This window comes from Chelonia mydas, chromosome 6 (assembly GCF_015237465.2).
Source record: "Chelonia mydas isolate rCheMyd1 chromosome 6, rCheMyd1.pri.v2, whole genome shotgun sequence".
Lineage (NCBI taxonomy): Eukaryota > Metazoa > Chordata > Testudines > Cheloniidae > Chelonia > Chelonia mydas.
This window is the reverse complement of record NC_051246.2, coordinates 8,758,742-8,779,242: the sequence shown is the minus strand read 5'-3', so window position 1 is coordinate 8,779,242 and position 20,501 is coordinate 8,758,742. Positions and strand designations below refer to the sequence as shown.

Sequence of the window (20,501 nt, the reverse complement as noted above, 5' to 3'; positions counted from 1 at the left end):
TCTGGCCTGGGAATCTATGACTCTCAACCCGAGTTTTGCCTTGGCAAAGGGAAGGTGATGGGCCTGGCCCCGTAGTGCTCATGTGCTCTGCGCCCAGCGCTCTGTAGCATCTGTAAGGGCCAGTGTGTGTTCCTGGTGTGCTGGGCATGGCTCAAAGAGGGCAGAGTTAAGGTTGTGAGGGTGTTTGCCTTAACTGTGTTTTTCATGGATTTCAGAGGCCTAAGTGCAGCCACTTTCCATGTTCGGGAAGGGCAGGAAGCAACACTGGGAAACCTTAACTCTGCATTCAGGAAGTTGATGGTATAACCCAGCTTCTATTGTTCACGCTCAGTTCCATTGTTCAGAAGACACGATTACATTTTCCTTTACTGTCTTTCATCAGCCATCTGTTTAATCAATGTTGATTCCCCTGACCATACCACTTACACAAATTCAAAGCATTCATGTGGGTTTTAGAGCACTTTTAAATATGGCTCTTCAGCTGGAAATTTTGATCTCAGGGCAAAAAAATCCAAAAATCCACTGCAGAATGCAAGGAACGTTAGCTAATAATAGGGGTCAAACCCACAGGGCCAATTCAGGGTCAATGGCAACCTGCTGTCACCTTGAGCCACATGAATACCCTCTTGCTTCAAAAGAGACCTAGATCTTGATGCTCATTTCAATCTCTTTGGCTCAGCAGTTTGGCATGTGCCATTCTAGGCAGCCAGCGTCTAAGATTAATAATCTTTTGAATTCTTCTTCCCCAGAGGGGCAGTGGGTGCCGTGCACTAGTGGAGATAAACATCAAGTGACTGAGATCAGTTTGGGGAGGTTCAGAGCCACTTTTTGAGCTTCAGGTGTGTACAAAAAAGAACAGGTGATTTTGCTGGTTAACTGGAGGGCTGTATGTCAGGAACCCTTTGTTCAAGTGACCCCAAATTTGGACCACTAATCCTAACCTTTGTCCCCATGAGAAATTCCAAATTTCATGGCAACCTGAGTCAGCACGTGGACCATAGGGCAGTCAGAAAACCCAACCTGTAACTAGACAGCTCTGCTCAACCTGAACAACAGAGGAGCTCCAGCTCTCCTATAATGTCACACGTTGACCCAATTACAACCCAAGGTGAGTTCTTTTCCATTATCTGATGGGAACCACACAAACCCATCCCATGTCCCTGGACATGGGCTCAGATCCATACTAGTTCTCCGCACAGCTGCGGCTCACCCCGATGGCGTAGCGGATGATCCCAGCTCTCTCAGCCTCAGGTATGACATCTGAATAAGAAAGCTGGTCTCCAGATTTCTTCCCATCTGTGATCACAATGAGAATCTTGGTGGCCTCATCCCGAGCTCCTTTCCAAGAGGTGAAGAGCTCCTGCCTGGAAAACGGGGGTGGGGAATGCATGGGAGGGTTATTGATATGTAATAACACGTAGCGCTCGTCCACTGCTTTGGCATTGCAGATCTCAAAGTCCTTTACAAAGGAGGTTCGTGTCATGCCCCCATTTTACTGATGGGGAAACTGAGGCACGGGGTGGGGATGTGACTTGCTTAAAGTCACAACACAACAGAGGCTCAGACCTGGCACTAGAACCCCAAAGTCCTGGCTCCCAGCATCCCCACCCCACTTTAACCTACTAGTCCCCAGTCCCCTCCCACAGCTGGGGATAGAGCCCAGGAGTCCTGAGTCCCTATCCCTTAGCTTGCATGTCCTTGCAGCCCATTCCCTGTGGAGTCAGCACGGGGAGCAGGGCAATACCTACACGACTTTCTGGATAGCTGTGGCCGTGTACGTCGCTCCCGTGAGCTGCGTGACCGACCTGAGGAGGCGATCGGGGTCGCGACGCTTCCTGTACTGGAAGAAGTTGAAGTGCTCTCTAAATCTGTGCGAGTACTGCATGAGGGCGAACTGCGGGAGGAGGCAGGGGAGAAGAGAGAAAAACAACCCCGGGGTGGAGGGTCAGAAAAGCAGGAATCGGACAAAGTTAACGGCAGGGGCAGGCGGTCGGGATGTCGCTGGTTCTGTGGGAATTTTTTCCTGGTTTTGGATGCAAAATCCATTGCTGCTCCCTGCAGCACAGCGCCCCCTAGCTCCACACTGGGGTATTGGGGTCAGCACTGACTGCGAGGGGCAGGGCACGTAGCCAGGGTTCAGCCTCTGCCCGTTACCTGCGTGTCGGTGCTGCGGAAACGCTTCATGATCTCAGCGAGAAACGTCTTCATCTTTATAAAGTCCTCAGGTACGATGCTGCCTGAGCCGTCCATGAGGAGCGCTATGTCTGTGACATGGCTGGGGCACTCTGAGTGGGACAGGAAAGAAATACGTCCGACTCCTGACTTAACTCCACAAACATGGAGAAAACCCAGTAGAAAGAGCTAGACCAGACCAGTGGGTCCATCTAACTTGGTATCCTGCCCCCTCCCTGCAACCCCGGATCAGACCAATGGGCCCCTCTGCCGCAATATCATCCCGTCCCTGCCATGGAGGGGTCCTGAGCGTAGAGCATGACATGCACTGGGGTGAAAAAAATACACCCCTCCCCCTCCCAGAGCTGGGACAGAACCCAGGAGTCCTGGATCCTAGCTCCCACTGGCATCCTGAATCAAACCAATGGGCCCACCTAGCCTGGTATCCCAACCCATATCAGACCCATGGGCCCATCTAGACCCATCTCCTCTCCTTCCCCCCACCCCCTCCATGACCCCTGAGTGCTGGTTCCTCCCTATGGAGCTGCCCCATACCTGCCAGGGTGTCCGGGATGCGCCGGACCTGCCGGAGGCTCTGGTCCAGGAGGAAGCAGTAGCCGTTGACGTACATGTTCTCCCCACAGGCCCGGTGCACCGTGGGGCCGCACACCTGGGCCACGAGAGAGGGACGGGGTCAGAAGGTGATGAGAACCCTGGGGGTGAAGCAGAGAGCCCAGGGCCTGCTCCCCCACATGGATATGCAAAGAAAGGCTCTGCCAGGGCAGGGGACCCCCTTGGGGCAGACGGGACCCCAGAACCCAGCACTCGGACTCCCAGAGAGGAGACAGGGGAGAGACATGGGGACATCACTTGGTTCCCACGCTCCTTGCTATGGCAGCACTCAATCACTGTTGCCATGTCAACATCACCCAGCGGGTTGCCACTCTCCCTGGTACGTCTGTGCACCATCATTACCCTCCCTGTGATGTCATTCTGCAGTTACTGTCACCATGGTGATGTCACCGGTCTACCACCCTCCCTGCCATTTCGTTGCACTGTCCGGTCTCCCGCATTCCTCCAGAACATCATCACAGTCACGGTAGTCGTGATGATGTCACTTGCTTACCGCTGCCCTCACAACACCATTGCAAGTCATTCAAGTGGCACCTGGCTACCACCACCTTACACAGCATCCTAGGCCATTCACCCCTTGCCATGGCAACAACGCCCCGATCATCTCCATTCAGAATGCTGCTGTGACCAGGTCACCCCCCTGTTTGCAGCCCTCCCCTGGCTCCCTCTTCTCTATCACATCAAACACGAGCTGCTGATCTTCCCTTTCTAGGCCCTTATCGGCCTCTCCCCCACCCCCCGACCTAGCATCTCTCAGTCGGTGTCGAGCTGCATCTCTGATCGGCTCCTCGTGCCGGCCTCCACCGCCCAGCCGTTACGTTTTCCAACCAGCCCCTTTGTGCTCTCTCTCGTGCCACCCCTCACACTTGGGACGAACTCCCTGGAAACGGCCACAAAACTACCGCCTTGTCTCCTGCACAACCCTCCTTCAAGCTCTCCTTTGCCGTGAGGCCCACAACGAAACTTAACAACGATTAGGCTGCTGGTGCGCCGAGCCCACTGCCGATCATAGCGACCAATATTGTCTCATTGTTTCCCTGTTCTCCTCCCACGTCCCTGCTTGTATCTAGCTGTTGCCTCGTCTTAAACTTAATTTGTAAGCCTCCTTGTATCGTGTTGTTGTTCTGTGTTTGTACAGGACCAAGGACCTGGGGCTCTTGGGCGCTACCCTAATACACCCAATAAATAATATTTTGAAAATGCACAGTTCCAGTCAGGGTGACCTCCCGCCTTTACCACCCCACACCATGACATCACCACACAGTTGCTCCAGCGGGGGTGACATCACCCATTCCTGCAATAGCAACCCATCCCCTCCGCCAGGTGTCCCCCAGTTATCAACCGCCCTGGGACCGCGCACAGGTGTTCACGTCCCGCGGTCACACCTTCCCGTGTGATGGTAGCTCCCCAGGTGCTCATGTCTGTGATGTCACCTGGTTATCACCCACCCTGTGACATCACCGCGCTGACACTCTATCTCACAAACATTGTTGCGGGGAGGACAAGTCTGTGGAATTCTGGGCAAGTGACTGAACTTAATTCTGGGTGATACCCTGGTATAAAAAAGCCGCTCCAGACCCCCCCAGCCCCTCTGGATGTGGTACCCACCAGGAGATTGGAGCCATGGGCAGCCAGAGACAATCCGAGGGACATGTTCACTGCATCCGGGGGCCCTGAGAGGAGAGACACACCAGCACCCGGTTGAGAAATCTTGTGGCTGGATATGTTTAGTTCATCATTTCTCTGAGTCATTCCCCACCCCCCCATGGCTCTTCTGACTCAATCTCCTTCCCAGATATGTGGGGGAGGAGGGGAAGTCATTGCACATACGCCTGCAATTGAATGGAAATAGAACCCGAGAGTCCTGATTCCCAACCCCCAATGTTCTAACCCACTAAACCGCACTTCCTTCCTGGCGCTCGACACAGAACAAGCTCTGATCCCGAGCCTCCCCCCACAACACCTCTCTAACCCACTAGACCCCACTCCACTCCCAGAAACTGGAATAGAGCCCAGGAGTCCTGGCTCCAAGTCCCCTCCCTCCCACAGCCTGCCCCACTAGACCCCATAGCAGAGGGTGGCTCTACTCTGGATGGGGATCGCCTGGCAGCTTCTGGAGCCCGGGTCGCACTTGTAGACTTTGCCGGTTTCATTCACTTCTCCTGTCTGCAGCGGGGCCCCGGCGAGCAGCCTGTGTGGGAGAGAGAAGAGAGGGGCTCAGGGGTGCCCCATCATCCCTGGGGGGAGCCAAGGTGGGGCAGCCCAGTCAGACATGTGGGGCCCTGAGCCCACGTTCGGCCCTTACCCCCTGGCGCTGGCACTCCCGAACTGCACCACGCTCTGCCCAAACCCCGCGGCAGCCTCCTGGAAGGTGATGGGTACCTCCACGTCCACGCTGAATCCACGGCTCGGTGCCAGCTCTGCAGGGGTTAAAGACCCATCCATTAGCGCTTCCCCTATGCAGAATGGGGCCAGTGGTGGGGCCTTAGGCACCAGCCCTTCCAGGCTGTGGGACTGACTTCCAGCCTCCTCTGCTCCAAACCACCAAAGTCCACTCACCTCCCAGACCAGGGGATGGAACCCAGGGGTCCTGACTCCCATCCCCTCCCCCGCACCCTCTTTGCTCTGTGTTTGTACAGCCCCTAGCAGAGCGGGGTGGTGGTCCATGGCTGAGCCCTACAGGAATACGTAGAAAAGGAGTCTGGGGATCTGCGTGTCTGTCTGCAGCATGATGCACTTTGAACGTCACATCTGATCACATCCAAAATTTCAGGGGATGTTTCAGGTCTCAAGGGGGCAAAGCCCTGTGGGTTTGGGGAAAATCAGAAAACTGGAAGGAGGGAAATGGGACACACACACACCCCCTGGTATCTGGTTAGCAGAGCCTGCAGCTTCAGCCAGCTCAGTCTAGAACACCTGCCACCATCCCTCATCCCAGCATCGCATGGAGGGTAACATGTGACACCCTGAACCACTGCTCAACAGAGAATGGTGAGAGAGGAGGAGGCATGTGGGGGAGAGAAGGGGACAATGGAGGTTCACACTTGATCCTGGCATGGGGGTGGAGATGGGGAAATGGAGCACACAGAACCCTTGGCAGGTGGGGGAGATTGGGGTCCTCTTGTGTAAGCAGAGTCAGGATGAGCTCCACCCTGACATCTGGTGGTGAGGTGTGGCAAGTTGTGGAAAAGAACTTCACGGGCTGATCTCATTTGCATAGGCACACCCACCCCGCCTAGAATGAGGCCATAGCTGCCCAAATGGTCACTTTGGCTGCTGTGGGATCCCCAGTGTCTCTGTTATTGGGGCAGGAAGAATAAATTGTTATTACCCTGATTATGGGAATCAAGGACAGTGGAACCGTACTTGGCCTTTTGTATGATGGAGGGACTCACCATCAACTAAGTAGCACTCGCTAGGCAAGGGACATGGGTTCCAAAACTCTGTGAATGGAGAGAGGCTTGAGGCAGGTATGGGGGGGTCTGAAACACCAATTGCATTGCTTGCTCTCTCTCCACTGTGGAATGTCAGAGCTAATTTTGGGTCTATTAAGAGTCTTGCTATGGGTACTGTGCTGAATTCACTTTGGCCTTATGGTGCACCAGCACTAAGGCTCTCACTACTATGAGCTGAAATCACTGAGCACTGTGTCAAGTAGTGGGGAGCCAGAAGATCTAGAGTGCAGTGGTGCTGTTTGTGGATAGGCTGGCGGAGCCCTGTGGGGCAGTCAGCTTCAGGTCACGTAAGGTGCCCCTTACCTCTTTCCCCCCACACACAGGCACGTTTTTAGCCAGACTGGGGAGCAACACTCTGCAGATGAACTTTCAAACTCTGGGGCTGGACTTTTTGGACTTTGGGTGATTTTTGGATTGCTGGACTTAAGAGACGTTTGGGTTGATGTGGGAGTCAAGAACCTGAGGGAAAGGATGTGGCCCAGTTTGCTGGGGTGGGTCTTTGCTCATGGTTTGGTTAGTGAACACTAGTTGTGGTGTTTTCCCAATTTAATGCTGATGTCGTTTACCTCATGTTATTAAAGATTCTCTGCTACACTCAGACTCTGTGCTTGCGAGAGGGGAAATATTGCCTCTTTGAGGCGCCCAGGGGGTGTGTAAGATTTTCCCAGGTCACTGGGTGGGGGCTCGAGCCAGTTTTGCATTTGCTTTGATGAGAGGGAACCCCTGTGTACTGAACCCGGCCCTTGCTGCTATCAACTCGGCCTGGCAGAAGGGTTACACTTGTATGGAGGAAGGGGAGCGGGAAAGAGATCATGGGGGATTGGTGAGCACAGGGGAGAAAGGAAGTAATGGGGGGCACACAGAGCCCCTGGCAGGGGGTGGGGCTTCAGGGGGGTCCCCTGAAGCGAGAGGGCTGGGCGAATGTGAGGAGCCCCCAGAATATTCAATGAGCTTGGCCGAAGTGTGAGGCCTTCTTGTAAGTAACCATGACAACCCACAAAACCCCCCTCCCCTCCCAGAGCCATGGGGAGAACCCAGGAGTTCGGCACCCACCCCACCCCCTCCACTAGCCCCCACTGCTTTCCCATTGCTGGAGGTAGAACCCAGGAGTCCGGGGGGTGGGTTGGCAAGACTTTCCAGAGGAAGGAAGTATGTGGAGAGTGTGTGCTTGCAGGGAGTATCCCAAGCTGCTCTGCCTCCAGGCGGGGCCCTCAGCAGGCATATTCCCTCTCCCCCCCCACACACACACATGCTAAAAAAGCAAATAGGGGGCCCCCTTGAGCTGCTCGGGGCTCTAAGCAATTGTTTGGTCTTCTGCCTAGTGCTGGCTCTGCTAGTACCAGACTGGCGCCCCCACGCCTACAAGGCTCTGCAAAGCAATTGGGAAACAACCCGTCCTCTGGTGCAACCCTCTTGGGAGTGGCACCAGTCAGGCGCTGCAGAGGCTGGGGAAGGGGAACCAGGGGAGGTGGTGCTGGGCTCTTGGGTTCTACCCCCAGCTCTGGGAGGGGAGAGAGGTCTGCTGGTTAGAGTGGGGGTGGCGCTGGGAATCAGGACTCCTGGGTTCTATGCCCAGGCAACTGCAGGGGGTAAGTTACAATTACTTTCCTCCACCCTAGACAGCACAGCTGTGATGCCACCACTGCTCTGAGGAAGTGAGTGGCCCAAGAGAGTTGCGTGGGGTGTGTTGGGTTGGGATGGGGTGGTGTGGGGAAGTGACTTGGACAAATGCGTCTCTGACCAAAAGTCTGGAGGGGTGGGGAATGGGAGAGCCAGGACCATCGTCTGTATTAGAGAACTCAAATTGGGAAACTTGGAGAGAGACAGTCCTTTCTAAAGGGAGTGTGAGGGTTTAGTGGGTTGGAGCCAGTGGGGTTGGGAGTCAGGACTCCTGGGTTCTCGCCCCAGCCCTGGGAGGGGAGAGGGCTGTGGTGGGTTGGAGCAGGTGGGGCTGGGAGACAGGAGTTCAGTGTGAGAGAGAAGCAGAAGGACAGGTCTGTTAAAACATGTCAGTGCCAATCCACCCCCCAACTAACCCCGTTACCCTTTTCCCCACCCAAATCCCCCAACCAGCCCCCCTACAGATCCCTGATGGGTCCCCCTGCATATCCCCTCCAGCCACTCCTGGAAATTGCTGGGTGAGATCAGCAACTCTGCACAGCCCGCACCATAGCAGACGGGGTCTGTCTGGAAGTGCTCTGACCCCACTGCTGGGGGTCCTGGGCAAAGCTACCCACCCAAACCCGCTGCCAGAGGGGCTGAGGTTCAGTGGGGGAGGAACACCGGCTCTGCACTGCACCCTCTGCACAGTCCTAAGGAAAGAACCCAGGAGTCCTGATTCCCAGCCCCTCCCTGCTCTTACCCACCAGACCCCACTCCTCTCCCAGAGCCAGGGTCAGAACCCAGGGGTCCTGACAGTCCAGCTGCTTCCATCCCCCTGCTAGAGATGTACACACTGGGCTTCTTGCATGGGGGACTTCAGCTTTTCCCCATCCTGCTGGCTGGCACTCACCTGTGCACAGGTAGATGAGCAGAGGCAGGGGGCCCATCCTGGGCTGGGTGAAGGAGGGGAGCATAGGGTGCGGGGAGCCGTGTGCCAGGAGGTATGAGATTTGAGGGTGCAGCCTGCAGAATAAGCAGCGGAGTGCCAGCGTAAAGAGAAGTGCAATCAGTGTCGTGTGAAGGGAGGGTGAGACCAGCCCTGGGGAGGGGACTGGACTGGACTCAGGGGAAATGCAGGGAGAAGTGAACAAAAGAAGGGAAGAAAACTAAAGTGAATGAGACAGATGGACAGAGAGACACACCAGCAGCTGCACTGACCTAGATGGACATACGGTAGAACCTCAGCGTTACGAACACCAGAGATACAAACTGACAAGACACCCATACCTCTCCTTTGGCACCGGAAGTATGCAATCAGGCAGCAGAGATCAAAAAACAAAACAAAAAAAAACAACATGACAGTCCAGTGTTAGAGGTAAACTACTCAAAAATAAAGGGAAAGTTTAAAAGAAGATTTGACAGGCTCAGGAACCTGTTTCTGTGCTTGTTTCATTTAATTTAAGAGGGTAAAAAGCAGCATTTTTCTTCTGCATAGTAAAGCTTCAAAGCTGTATGAAGACAGTGTTCAGTTAAAAGAAAAGGAGGACTTGTGGCACCTTAGAGACTAACAAATGTATTTGAGCAGAAGCTTTCATGAGCTACAGCTCACTTCATCGGATGCATGCAGTGGAAAATACAGTGGGGAGATCTATATACACAGAGAACATGAAACAATGGGTGTTACCATACACGCTGTAAGGAGAGTGATCACTTAAGATGAGCTATTACCAGCGGGGGCTGGGGGGGAGGGGGAGCCTTTTGTACTGATAATCAAGGTGGGCCATTTCCAGCAGTTGACAAGAACATGTGAGGAACAGTGAGGGGTGGAGGGGGGAATAAACATGGGGAAATAGTTTTACTTTGTGTAATGACCCATCCACTCCCAGTCTCTATTCAAGCCTAAGTTAATTGTATCCAGTTTGCAAATTAATTCCAATTCAGCAGTCTCTCGTTGGAGTCTGTTTTTGAAGGTGTTGTTGAAGAATTGCCACTTTTAGGTCTGAGATCGAGTGACCAGAGAGATTGAAGTGTTCTCCGACTGGTTTTTGAATGTTATAATTCTTGACATCTGATTTGTGTCCATTTATTCTTTTACGTAGAGACTGTCCAGTTTGGCCAATGTACATGGCAGAGGGGCATTGCTGGCAGATGATGGCATATAGCACATTGGTAGATGTGCAGGTGAACGAGCCTCTGATAGTGTGGCTGATGTGATTAGGCCCTATGATGGGGTCCCCTGAATAGTGTTCAGTTGTAAACGTCTGAAAGAACCACCATCACGTTTTGTTCAGAGTTAAAACCAACCCCCGTTCCCGAGGTGTTCAGAACTCTGTGGTTCTACCGTACAAAGCAGCATTGAGGCAGACACACTGCTACGCTGAGACAGGCAGAGAACCACAAAACTACACAGAGCATAGGCGCCGACTCCGTGGGTGCTCCGGGGCTGCAGCACCCATGGGGAAAAACTGGCCGCCAAGCTCCCCTCCTCCCCAGCTCACCTCCTCCTCCCCCCACCCCCAGCACGCCCCGTCCCCGCTCCTCCGTCTACCTCCCAGTGCTTCTCCCCGGCGGCCGCCAAACAGCTGTTTGGCAGCATGCTTGGAGGGAGGGGGAGGATAGGGGAGGAGGCGGGGCCAGGGTGGGGATCTGGGGAAGGGGTTGGAATAGAGGCAGGGAGGGGGTGGAGTTGGGGTGGGGACTTTGGGGAAGGGGTTGGAATGGGAGTAGAGTAGGGGTGGGAAGAGGTGGGGCAGGGGTGGGGCCACATGCAAGGGGTGGAGTGGGGGCGGGGCGGGGGGGGGGGTCAAGCACCCAGGGGAAAGCGGGGAAGTCAGCCCCTATGACCCAGAGACAAACAGACAGAACTACACGGACACACACATATGCCTACGTTCAGGCAGAAAGACAAGCACAGCAACACGGAGACAGTCGCACACAGATATACTTGGACAGAAACACCTACAGCTACACTGAGCCAGCCACACACACACACACACACAACTCCATTCAGACAAAAAGCCACACAAAGCCACCCTGAGACAGACACAGGCCCCCAGATACATTGAGACATACAGACACACACAACTAAATTCACAAACACACAATTACACTCAGACAGAGAAACACAAAGCTACGCTGAGAGACACACACACACCCCGACACTGAAACAGAGAGACAGGAAAACCTACACAGGGAGAGAAAGACAGACCCACGGCTACACTGAGGCCTGGTCTGCAGTACAGAGTTAGATCGATGTAAGGCAGCTGACATCAACGTAATTATGTCAGTATCCACACGGCAGCCTTGTCCTGCCGATGTAAGTGCCGTACTACGCTGACATCATAACTCCACCTCCGCGAGAGGCGAAGGGTTTATGTCGGGGTAGTTAGGGCGACACAGTGTCCATGTAGACACTGTGAGTTACTTACATGGGCTGGTGGCCGTCCTTTCTGTGCTGGAGCTGTGACGTGAATAAGAAAAAAGAAAAGGAGTACTTGTGGCACCTTAGAGACTAACCAGTTTATTTGAGCATAAGCTTTCGTGAGCTACAGCTCACTTCATCGGATGCATAGCATATCGTGGAAACTGCAGAAGACATTATATACACACAGAGACCATGAAACAAAACTTCCTCCCACCCCACTCTCCTGCTGGTAACAGCTTATCTAAAGTGATCATCAAGTAGAGCCATTTCCAGCACAAATCCAGGTTTTCTCACCCTTCCCCCCCCACCCCCCCCCCCCACACATACAAACTCACTCTCCTGCTGGTAATAGCCCATCCCTCTTTGAAACCTCTCTTTATAATGCGCATGATAATCAAGGTGGGTCATTTCCAGCACTAATCCAGGTTTTCTCACTCCCCCCCCACACACACACACCCCTCCAAAAACCACACACACAAACTCACTCTCCTGCTGGCAATAGCTCATCCACACTGACCACTCTCCTTACAATGTGCACAGCAATCAAGGTGGGCCATTTCCAGCATAAATCCAAGTTTAACCAGAACGTCTTGGGGGGGGGTTGTAGGAAAAAAACAAGGGGAGATAGGCTACCTTGCATAATGACGTAGCCACTCCCAGTCTCTATTCAAGCCCAAATTAATAGTATCCAATTTGCAAATGAATTCCAATTCAGCAGTTTCTCGCTGGAGTCTGGATTTGAAGTTTTTTTGCTTTAAGATAGCGACCCTCATGTCTGTGATTGCGTGACCAGAGAGATTGAAGTGTTCTCCGACTGGTTTATGAATGTTATAATTCTTAACATCTGATTTGTGTCCATTTATTCTTTTACGTAGAGACTGTCCAGTTTGACCAATGTACATGGCAGAGGGGCATTGCTGGCACATGATGGCATATATCACATTGGTGGATGTGCAGGTGAACGAGCCTCTGATAGTGTGGCTGATGTTGTTAGGCCCTGTGATGGTGTCCCCTGAATAGATATGTGGGCACAGTTGGCAACGGGCTTTGTTGCAAGGATAGGTTCCTGGGTTAGTGGTTCTGTTGTGTGGTATGTGGTTGTTGGTTAGTATTCGCTTCAGGTTGGGGGGCTGTCTGTAGGCAAGGACTGGCCTTTCTCCCAAGATTTGTGAGAGTGTTGGGTCATCCTTCAGGATAGGTTGTAGATCCTTAATCCTGGGAGTGGCTAAGTCATTATGCAAGGTAGCCTATCTCCCCTTGTTTTTTTCCTACAAACCCTCCCCAAGACGTTCTGGTTAAACTTGGATTTATGCTGGAAATGGCCCACCTTGATTGCTGTGCACATTGTAAGGAGAGTGGTCAGTGTGGATGAGCTATTGCCAGCAGGAGAGTGAGTTTGTGTGTGTGGTTTTTGGAGGGGGGGGTGTGGGGGGGGGTGAGAAAACCTGGATTAGTGCTGGAAATGACCCACCTTGATTATCATGCGCATTATAAAGAGAGGTTTCAAAAAGGGATGGGCTATTACCAGCAGGAGAGTGAGTTTGTATGTGTGTGTGTGGGGGGGGGGGGGGAAGGGTGAGAAAACCTGGATTTGTGCTGGAAATGGCCCTACTTGATGATCACTTTAGATAAGCTGTTACCAGCAGGAGAGTGGGGTGGGAGGAAGTTTTGTTTCATGGTCTCTGTGTGTATATAATGTCTTCTGCAGTTTCCACGATATGCTATGCATCCGATGAAGTGAGCTGTAGCTCATGAAAGCTCATGCTCAAATAAACTGGTTAGTCTCTAAGGTGCCACAAGTCCTCCTTTTCTTTTTACGAATACAGACTAACACGGCTGTTACTCTGAAACCTGTGGATAAGAAAGCCGCTCAAAGCTTGGGCTGTGACCCGGGGCGGGTGGAGGGCTCTCACTAGAACTCGCCTGCACCCCGGGCTCCCTGATCCCATCTGGGCTGCTGCCTGGGCTCCCCACTCCGAGCTGGGCTGTGCCCACCTGGCTACCCGCCGGAAGCCTGGGTGCTGCCCCGGCTCCGGGATCTCTACTGGGAGCCTGGCTGTGTCGAGGATCCCCAATCCCCTCTGGGAGCCCAACAGCCGCCCAGAACTCCCAGTGGGGAGCCGAGAGCCTGGGTGGCAGCGGGGAACTGAGAGCCCGCGGGGCAGGAGCAAGGACCTGAGCGCCCAGAGGGGTGGGCAGCTGGGCTCCTGGCAGGGAGAAACACATGTCACCCTAACTACACCGGTAATAAGCCCTATGCCTCTCGTGGAGGTGGAGTTATGATGTCAACGTAGTAGGTGGGAGGGGGAGCTTCGGCTGGGAGCTGGGCAGGGGCAGCCGGGCTCCCGGTGGGGAGCTGTGAACGGAGCCGAGAGCCCAGGGTCTCAGCCCCGCCACACTGCTCCTCTTACGTCAGTGGAAGTGCTCCTGGTGAGGCCGTGCACCACCGACAGAAGGAGGGCAGTGTGGACATGAACCACCGCAGTAAATTACCGCGGTGGCTGTAAACGGACCTAACATAGGGCGACTTACGTTTGCAGTGTAGCCATGCCCTGAGTGCAGGAGAAAGTTATTCATGACCAGGAATACATTTACGCTCAGCGACAGCTAGAAGGTTACCCCTTTGATGCTGACGTAAGCAAAGCTTTTCCATCCAGCTGCCCCTCGCCCTGATCCAGCCGGGCCCCTGGCCCCCCACACGCTGGGCGAGTTGAGTGCAGAGTCTCACTTCTCTTGGCCAAAATGCTGCTCCTAAACCAAGGTCAGAGCATCCACACAGGGGGGCTGGGCTGGTTTGGTTGAAACAGTTCCTGTTAAACTGTGGTAACTTGTGTGTGTTGCCAAGGCCAGCCTTACACACAGCCACAGTGAGAAAAATCCCACACAAACCATTGTGAGACAACTACACCCTCAACCTTACACACAGCCTCAGTGAGAAAATCCCACACAACCCACACACAGCCACTCTGAGACAATCATATATTGGACCCTGAAATAGAGGGGTTTTTATGGGATGGGAGAGCAGGCAGATACCGGACTCAGTGTTGGTATATAATACTCTAAATGCTTTTTATGGATTACAAAACAAACATTTCTCACTCCACATTCACACCCCAAACATACTATGCCAGAGTCTAAAGGTCAGAATGGTCCCAATGGCCAGTCAAGAGTCCTTTTGATTATAAGCTCATAAGATGCGGGGAGCCAGCGAAAACCACATCTATATCCACATGGGGCGCTGGATCAATAAACGGCTCCAATTTGAAGAAATCATAGGCACCCATTTATGGTCCATGACATTGCATCATCGGTTCTTTGCCTTTGTTTACTAGGCCTTCGCCCCATACAACTCCAAAGAGATAATCCTGGGCGGGCTGCCATGATCCAAGATGGGCCATTTCCTCCAATTCGCATACAATTTTATATCAGCCCAGCCAGTGTTGTTTCCTTTTCTGATGATTTTCCGTATTTTTCTAGGAACATAGGATTTGGGTTTTTTTGTACAAATAGTTCTAACAGTCCTTGACCTTAAGTCCTTGCTTCGGTTGCTAAATTGCAACGTACGTATTCATGTCAAGCACGCATCATTCATACCAGGCCTCAATGACCTATAACATATAGTCACAATGTGTGTGTATATACACACACACACCAACATTTCCCCCTCTTGATATATGATTAATGCCATTAATTATTGTATCACTTTATAATTTCGCAAGCAATTCAATTTTATATATCACTTGCTCTGAAACTTCTTGTTGCTTTCTTATTCTGCAGTATAAACACAGTATAATAAAGGTTAACAAAATCATTAATACAAATAATATGACAATAGGATGTAGCATTAAATTTAGAAACGCTGTGACACTGGGGGACAATTTTTTAAAAACATTATACCAATGAGAAATTGCCAGTTTTTAAAAAATATTTGAATATTTGGATCAAAACATTTATTTTTCTTAGCTGAGCAGACTTAGATACATTTTTTGCATATTGTCTGATTTGTTTGCTCTTATTAATTAATTTTTTATTGTTTTTAATGTAGTCCCAAATTAAAGGGCCAGTTTAAATTTTTTTAATTTTGTTTTCCGTTTTTTCCGCCCCCCGGTCAGGAGGGCATATGGTAATATTATTGCTTGTTTGTTATTTTTATAAGTAACATCTTTGCTGGTTAACATCAAGGTCCATTGGGCCATCCTGGCATTCAATACTCCTTTCCCCTGCAGTTTCCCTGATAACATATACTGCAGGGGAGAGTGAGGTGTTCATAGGTTAATAGGCACTGTGCTCGTAGTCAGAGCAAAAGTTTCAATGGCCCATACAGCAGCTTAACGTTTTTTTTCCAGATCCCAAACTGCTGCTTCATAGTGGTTAATCTTCTAGACGCGTTTGCTACTGGTATTAACTTCCTGTCAATTTCCTGCGCGAGTACTGACACTAGCATTTGCTGGGTTGCTGCCAACTTAATCACAAATGGCTTGTTTATCTCTAGGAATTTCAATGCAGGAGCTTGCATCAAGGCTTGCTTTAATGAAGAAATCATTTTCTTCTTCAGGCCCCCACTCCCATTCTCCTTTCTTTTTTAGTAAACACCACAAGGGTCCAGTTATCGCGGCAAAATTCCAGTTGTGTTTCCTTAAATAGTTAAACCCCCCCACCATCACCCTCAATGCATGAGAATCCTCTGGCCTTGGTTGATTCATTAATCATAGACTATCAGGGTTGGAAGGGACCTCAGGAGGTCATCTAGTCCAACCCCCTGCTCAAAGCAGGACCAATCTCCAATTTTTGCCCCAGATCCCTAAATGGCCCCCTCAGGGATTGAACTCACAACCCTGGGTTTAGCAGGCCAATGCTCAAACCACTGAGCTATCCCCCCGGTTTCACCTTTTGTTGATCCGCCTGAAGTCCTTGTTCCCCTGGGGTCACCCCCTAATAATTCACTCTCCTCTGCACTTGTTGGGCTTTCTCTTCATTAGCCTTGAAACCCATTTCCTGGATGAGTCCTTTTTAGTCCGCTCAGTCACCTCCTCTCCAGTGTCCCCCACACTAATAGGTCGTCTACATCTGAGGTGACATTCTCCTGATCCTCTTTGGATCATTGACCCAGCAGTCGCACCACGCGTTGGTGCGCAATAGCCGGAGCGCCGTGTAGGCCCTGGGGAATTCTTTTAAACAAGTGCTGTTGTCCCTTAAACGTAAACGCAAAGCAGGCCCAAGAATCGGGATGCAATGGCATGGTGAAAAAACAAGTTGCCAAATCTATGACAGAGAACTATTTAGGGGGCCCCTGTACTCTTGCCATCACTTGAGGTAGATCTGCTACCATTGGGTCATAGTGGGGGCAGCTTTATTAATTTGTCTAAAACCCACTGTCAATCTCCAATCTCCTGAGGCTTTTAATATGGGCCAAACTGGGCGATTGTATGCCAAAGTCCCTTTTTAAACACTCCCTGTTGTTCTAATGATTCAATTATTTCCTCAATTCCTGCCTTTGCTTGCACAGGATATTTATATTGTCTCTGTGGTGGCACTTTGTCCCCCACGATTTTAACACATGTTTAAATTTTACCACATTTTGCTTTTTTTTTAAATCCATACACTGGGGAACTCCTCCACTGCTCCTGCAGTACATGTTCCTGGAATGTCCCCTGCTGTCGGGATGCTTTCCGTCCAGCCGGGCACACGCCCCAGAACTCCGTTCATTAAATCCAAAACTAACCGATTCCTCCGCAGAAAAGGAGTCCCCAATATTACTGGCTCAGCCGCCTGATCGATCTGAAGCATTTGTTCTTTACAACAAACGTCCCCCGCCCTCTCTGGGTATAGCTATTTCTACTGAATGATACATTTTTCCTGTCACTCCTTCCCCAATAAAGGAGGCTGCTGTAATAATCTCTGACACGTATCGAGTCAAATCACAACTTCTATTTACACTATTTACACCAGCCCCACTATCCAATGGGGCATCTTTGGGTCCATTATCTCCCACAGTGACAGTTGTCCTTGGCCTCCCATTTGAATCCCATCTTAATCTAGTTACCATCTCCCACTCCTGGGGACCCATTTCCAGTGGGAGCAACTTGTCATCCGGGCTTCCCTATAGAGCAGATTTCTCTGAAACTCTCAGCTTGCAGAGCTGCAACCTCCTGCTGCTCCTTAAACATTTCTCCTTCCATCCTCTGCATTTCTTTGATCAATTCATCAGTATGTCTCCCATCCCACTTATCCATATCTATTCCCCTCAATTTCAAATACCTCCAAGCGATATTCCGACTCACATCTGCTCCCTTCTGGGGCTCCTTTTGATAATTCCATCCTCTACCTCCTTGGGGTGGGGTGTTTTGTCCTGTACCACGGCCTCTTCCTCTCTCACGGTATCCTGATCTATAAGCACTCTTATCTGAATATGTTTCAATCCTTCTATCCGGCTTCTCCCTCTCATCATTCGTTGGCAAACTATCCAGTGCTCCAGTGCATCCATAACAGTTAACCCCTCCTCTTGGGTTGCTTGGTTCACCAAATTAGTAGACATCGCTAATAAATTTCTCTCCGGTCCTTCAAACGCATCATTCCAAAATTCCCTCTGATTCAAATCAACTGCCATCAAAGAATCAGCTGTGAGATGTCTGGTGACCTCTGCCCTGGGATTAGTCACTGGCTGTATTTCTCCAGCCAATAATCCCCATGTTATTCTCTTTAACAGGTAACCCCTGGGTGAATCTCCAGGCTTCATGTAATCTGCACTGGCTAATGCCTTCATGGGTCTTTGACCTCTCTCTTTTCCTAACAGCATAATAAATTGTGGTATCAGTTGGTGGGCTTCTGGCTGCCTGTCCAAAGCATTTTTCACTTGATCTACTGCCTGTCTAAATTCTCCAGTGGTAGCTGCCCTGATTAACCTATAAGATTCACTCATATTTAAATCCTCTGTTCCGCCTAACTCTGCCCACTGTACTAGCCATGTTGCTAAATTTTTTATATCCACTGGGCCTAATGATTTTACCATCAACTGTAAATCTGGCGAATTTACAGGAATTATTTGTGTCGCCTTTGACTGCATCTCCCCCTCTGCATCCTTAATGGTTGATCTCGGCTCCATCGCTGCCACAGACTGTTCTGGCTTAGGCTCTTCCAGCAAGTTTCTTATTTCTTCCCTCAACTTAGTATAAAGCCCCTCTCGAGGTTGATCAAATTCCCTTTTCTCTTGACCCCCTCGCAGATCCTCTCCTTACCAAATATCATTGGAATCAGGAATCTCTCTCTTTTTGACACACAGCTGCAACCTGCAGTTCCTGTATTTTCACTTGCTTTTTCAATGCTGTTACAGTTTTCTGGCACAGACTGTGGGAAACACTTGCAATCTCCTCTTCCTTTTCCTAGGTCAAATCTCGAATTAACTGTTTCATTCCTATCTCTTGATGGTCTAATTTGTCTTCGTCTGCTTTAATCTTTTCCCAATCCAGCATTCTTTTCTCCAGTTCCTATTTTGTTTCCCCATTTGTTCTCACTGAGTTTGCATTATCCGTGCCTGCCTCACTTCCTGCTCCAAATTTTCCTGGCAAGTTTTAAAATTCTCTTGTCCTGTTTGTAACTCTGCACAGATTTCCCCCTGACATGCAATTGCCTATTTTACAGCTTGCCACAACAGCTGTACTACGGCTGTTTGCTTTTTACTGGTATTAGGCTTTTACAGCTGTACATATTTCTCAAACATGTTTTCTAAGGTATCAAATATTACATAAGGTTCCACTGCACCTTCCATCCAAGGGCACATCCCAAATGCACTAATCTCCTTCTCTAACGGAGAAGGGGCTTTAACTTTAGTCCACTGGGGTGCTTCTTCCACCTATTTACTTCTCTTCTTAAACAGTGTTTTAAACATTATTACACTAACACAATGTGGTATCACCCCATGCATTGTTTTTTTTCCTCACAGATTTTTCACAAATTTCACAAATAAGGAGTCACCCTTATTAGTCTTAAATAAGGACTCCCCCAACACTGTAAGACCCTGTCTCAAAATCCATCACTCCCTAATATCTCACCCCCCTCCGCATTCTCCATCACATGTTGGACCCCGCAATAGAGGTCTCCCTACAGGATGGGGAGCAGGCAGATACTGGACACCATGTTGGTATATAATACTCTAAATGCTCTTTATTGATTACAAAACAAATCTTACTCAATCCACATTCACACCCCAAACATACTATACTAGAGTCTAAAGGTCAGAATGGTCCCGATGGCCAGTCGAGTTTCTTTCCATTCATAATATCAAAAGATGCAGGGAGCCAGCGAAAACTGCATCTATATCCACACGGGGCTCTGGATCAATAAACGACTCTGATTTGACGAAATCATAGGCACCCATTTACAGTCCATTCTGTTGTGTCATTGGTTCTTTGCTTTTGTTTACCAGGTCTTCTCCCCACACAACTCTAAAGAGACAATCCTGGGCGGGCCACCATGATCCAAGGCGTGTCATTTCCTCCAATTCTTATACAATTTTATATCAGTCCAGCTGGTGTTGTTTCCTTTTCTGTGGATTCACCATATTTTTCTCGGAACATAACAAAATTGATTTTGCACAAAGAGTTCTAACAGTCCTTGACTGTGTGTCCTTGCTTCTGTTGCCAACTTGCAACACACGTATTCATATCAGGCACACGTCATTCATGCCAGGCTTCACTGACCTATAACATATTACATGGAGATATGAATCACAATGGATATATATATATACACACACATATATCCCTGCACACAGACAACTTTACACACTACTAAGCTAATACAACCTCACACAAATCCACAGTGGAAACACCACATTTCCCCAATAAGTAAATCATGCACAAAGCTGTACAACACAGACAGAACTGCACTGGAGAACCACATACACAAACACACACAACTATACACAACTGAACTGAGCTCCTCCCCCACCCACAACTGTCCAGAAACCAACACACACACTTCCCTCTTGGGCCTGCCTCTTTCTTTTTACCCTTTAGTAACCGTTGTATAGATAATCAATCATAATCACCAAACATGCATAGTCTACTGCGGACTGTTCCCACCAGCCAGAGTGACCATGGTTGATGGTCTTGTCCCAGGCATTGTAGAGTGAAGTTCCCACATCTGGCTCAATCCTGAGAATTCACCGGGTGGGGTCAAGGTATGCACCCCTCTGCATGTCGATGGAGAGTTGAGAA

General features: G+C 50.4%; 1 protein-coding gene across 2 annotated transcripts in view; it reads right to left on the bottom strand.

The window, feature by feature from the left end:
• The window catches only part of LOC119566346 (integrin alpha-X), a 49,169-nt gene that overhangs the window by 16,490 nt on the left and 12,178 nt on the right, over positions 1-20,501 (bottom strand). The window contains exons 1-9 of one of the 2 annotated variants that reach the window (XM_037898996.2): positions 18,522-18,763; positions 8,773-8,885; positions 5,111-5,225; positions 4,893-4,996; positions 4,414-4,478; positions 2,728-2,842; positions 2,155-2,285; positions 1,749-1,894; positions 1,211-1,364 (exon numbers count right to left, since the gene is read on the bottom strand). In XM_037898996.2, the coding sequence (XP_037754924.1) occupies positions 1,211-1,364; positions 1,749-1,894; positions 2,155-2,285; positions 2,728-2,842; positions 4,414-4,478; positions 4,893-4,996; positions 5,111-5,225; positions 8,773-8,836 (894 nt within the window). In that variant the 5' untranslated portion in view covers positions 8,837-8,885; positions 18,522-18,763. Of the gene's footprint in view, positions 1-1,210; positions 1,365-1,748; positions 1,895-2,154; positions 2,286-2,727; positions 2,843-4,413; positions 4,479-4,892; positions 4,997-5,110; positions 5,226-8,772; positions 8,886-18,521; positions 18,764-20,501 lie in introns of those variants that run through there. The other variant, XM_043548973.1, reaches the window with a different exon arrangement.